The sequence below is a fragment of the Primulina eburnea genome, chromosome 1, assembly GCF_022965805.1.
Source record: "Primulina eburnea isolate SZY01 chromosome 1, ASM2296580v1, whole genome shotgun sequence".
In the NCBI taxonomy this organism is placed as follows: domain Eukaryota; kingdom Viridiplantae; phylum Streptophyta; class Magnoliopsida; order Lamiales; family Gesneriaceae; genus Primulina; species Primulina eburnea.
In genome coordinates this window covers 22,351,009-22,353,985 of record NC_133101.1, presented here as the reverse complement: position 1 = coordinate 22,353,985, position 2,977 = coordinate 22,351,009, and the positions used below count along the sequence as shown (strand labels likewise).

At 36.0% G+C, this 2,977-nt stretch overlaps 1 protein-coding gene across 1 annotated transcript; it reads right to left on the bottom strand.

Annotated features, from left to right (window-relative positions):
- Nucleotides 1-651: 651 nt before the first annotated feature.
- On the bottom strand, nucleotides 652-1,956 carry LOC140805727 (uncharacterized). The gene is made up of 2 exons (XM_073162010.1): nucleotides 1,234-1,956; nucleotides 652-1,125 (listed from the first exon to the last, which is right to left on the bottom strand). Exons 1-2 carry the CDS (start codon nucleotides 1,954-1,956, stop codon nucleotides 652-654), a joined length of 1,197 nt encoding a protein of 398 aa, XP_073018111.1.
- Between the last annotated feature and the right edge of the window lie 1,021 nt (nucleotides 1,957-2,977).

Sequence of the window (2,977 nt, the reverse complement as noted above, 5' to 3'; positions counted from 1 at the left end):
AATCATGAGATTTCAGGCCAATCAATTTCAACTCAGACAAGGACACAAGATTTTTCAGGTTCGATGAGAAACCTTCTGGGGCTTTTATATCCATTATCGACTGACAAACTTGTAACTTTTTTTTTTGTGAATGAGCATGCAGCAGGAGGAAGATATGTTTTTTTTTCACCAATTTAGGTGCAAATTCAGGCCTAACTCCCATTTGAACCATGTCCAACCTAGCTGCCACATGTCCTTGGTTTTTCCTTTAACATTCATCAAAATATTAATGAGAGATTCGAAGACATTTTTCTCTATGTGCATCACATCGAGACAATGCCTAACATGCAGGTGTTTCCAATAAGGAAGATTGAAAAAAAATTGATTTCTTCTTCCAACATTTTCTGAAATCTGTTGATCCAAAATTTTTTCTTCTTTACTATATTCCAAATTATTGTCCTGTGCATTCTTTCTCTTTTTACCTTTCACAATAATCTTCTTTCCGAAAACACACCTTATGTCTGAAAGCTTGTCAAACAAAGGAACCCCAGATAATGGTGTAGATGATTCTCCATGTTCTTCCATACCATCAAACTCTTTCATTTGCCTCCGATATGGATGAAACCGTGGTAGGAATCGTCTGTGACCAACAAATGACATTTTCTTCCCATTTTACAAATGCTTTGCACAAGTATCTTCTTTGCATACTGGGCATGCATAATAACCATGTGTAGTGCATCCACTAAGGTTACCATAGGCTGGAAAGTCATTGATGGTCCATAGTAAGACTGCTTTAAGAGTGAAAAATTGTCTTCGATAAGCATCATAGAAACCATCAACTCCTTCCCACAATCGTTGCAAATCTTCAACTAACACATCAAGATAGACATCTATATCGTTTCCTGGCTGTTTAGGCCCTGAAATGAGCATAGTTAGCATGATGAATTTTCTCTTCATACACATGTTTGGAGGCAGATTAAAGGTGACCAACATAATTGGCCAGCAACTGTACCGACTACTAAGGTTGCTATAAGGATTAATGCCATCAGCTGCAAGTGTAAGGCGAAGATTTCTTGGTTCACTTTCAAAGTCGGGCCACATATGATCCACCAACTTCCAAGATGGCGAATCAGCTGGATGAAGTAACTGACCGGGAACTCATGTGGTTTCTGCATGCCATGTTAAATTTTTCGAGGTATATAGAAATTTAAACATGCGCTTAAATCTTGGTATGGGAGGGAAATACCACAACACCTTTGCAAGAACACCTTTCTTCTCAACGTTCTTCTTGGTTAGCTTCCACCGTGACAAGCCACATTTAGGGTAGTTTATGCCGTCTTTATATCGCTTCCTATAAAGAATGCAATCATTGGAACAAGCATGAATCTTTTCATGACTCAACACCAAACAACTCAATGTCTTTTTTACATCATACATTTTGGTTGGCAGGTTGTGATTATCTGGTATCATATCCCCAAAATCCATTAGTAGATCGGAAAATAGAGCGTCACTCATCCCATGCTTTGCTTTGGTGTTGTATAGTTTCACAATTGCACTCAACTTTGTGTAGCGCTTACATCCATTATACAAAGGTTTCTCTGCTTCCTCCAAAAATTCCATAAATGCTTCTGGATTTTCTGTATAGTTATCATATGCTGCCTCACACATATTAGTGGTTTCAAAGTGTCCGTGATAGTTACCAATTGGCTCCTTGTTCGTGCTCCAATTTACTTTGTCACTTTCAGCAGACTCACCGTGCCAAATCCAATTCACATAATTTTGACTAAAACCAAGGAAATAAAGATGCTCTTGAATGGACTTAGCTGGTCTTTTTTTAAGATTTTTACATTTGCAACAAGGACAATGAATTAAATTGGGGTCAATATGGGGATTCTCTAAACAACCTCTGATAAACAGTTCCACACCCTCCTCGTACTGTTTTGACCTTCTATCTGAGTGAATCCAAGATTTAACCATTTCAATACTGCAAAATACCAGAAATATATAACAATAAATTTGATCTAAACCTGAAAATATTACATTTAATAATGTCATTTTCAATTTAATTTGTTGAGCGCAAAAAAAACGAAAGAAGACTACCTATTGACTAACAATAGGTTGCTGCTAGCTATAATGTCAGATCAAGGACACGTACGTACGTATGCCAATTTTCATGACGGGAGTATAATGTCAGATCAAGGACACGTACGTACGTACGCCAATTTTCTTGAAGCATATGTTAAATATTAAGACAATCCGCGGATGCTGCTAGATAAGGTCGAAAATTAACAGTAAAACAAATAATAAGTGAGTTAGTGTTTTATAAAATAAAAAATATTAATCCCTAAACTTTTAATTTCAAACATATTGATTGAATCAGTGCGTCGCTTGACCAACTTCTAATGCTAAATTCGTAGAAATTAATACATAAAAAATCTTATGTTATATTAAAAATTGATTGTCACTGTGTATTGAGTTTTATGAACAAATAGTCACTTGTTAATTTAGTAATTAGCACAAATATCGGGTGGCTAATTATAACTCGTAATTTCGGAACGATTTAAAACAATTAGCATGGTAGCATCAAACGAATTAATTATTTTAAACGCTCTTCCTCAACTTCTCCATATATACTTTCCATAGAGAACGCGTATTGTTAACTAAATACAGAAGTGATATATATAAAGGATCAGATACTTGAAAGAAAACCTGTGAAGGCGGAAACGGATATGAAATCGCAGTAGGTAAAATGACACAGAGAACAAAACCATGACAGATTTTGATCCTCCCCTCAAAAGCTTCTGGCTTTTAAACAAAATATATTTATATTGCTGAGCCAGAAACCTTTAAGGGAGAGGAACAAAGGTGGTCAAGGTGAAAAGACGTCGTTTTAAGAACACCGAAGAAAAACTAACAAATTAGCATTATTAGTTTTGCAGACGACAAAGAGCATTTCTCACTGAAACTGACAAAGCTTGGAAAAAAACGAAAGAACACC

Bases quoted from the DNA above. Each gene is read 5' to 3' on its own strand.
- LOC140805727 (XM_073162010.1), bottom strand. From the start codon at position 1,956: ATGGTTAAATCTTGGATTCACTCAGATAGAAGGTCAAAACAGTACGAG. The intron at 1,126-1,233 runs GTGTTGTGGTAT...GTTCCCGGTCAG, and splicing joins AGAAAGGTGTTCTTGCAAAG to TTACTTCATCCAGCTGATTC.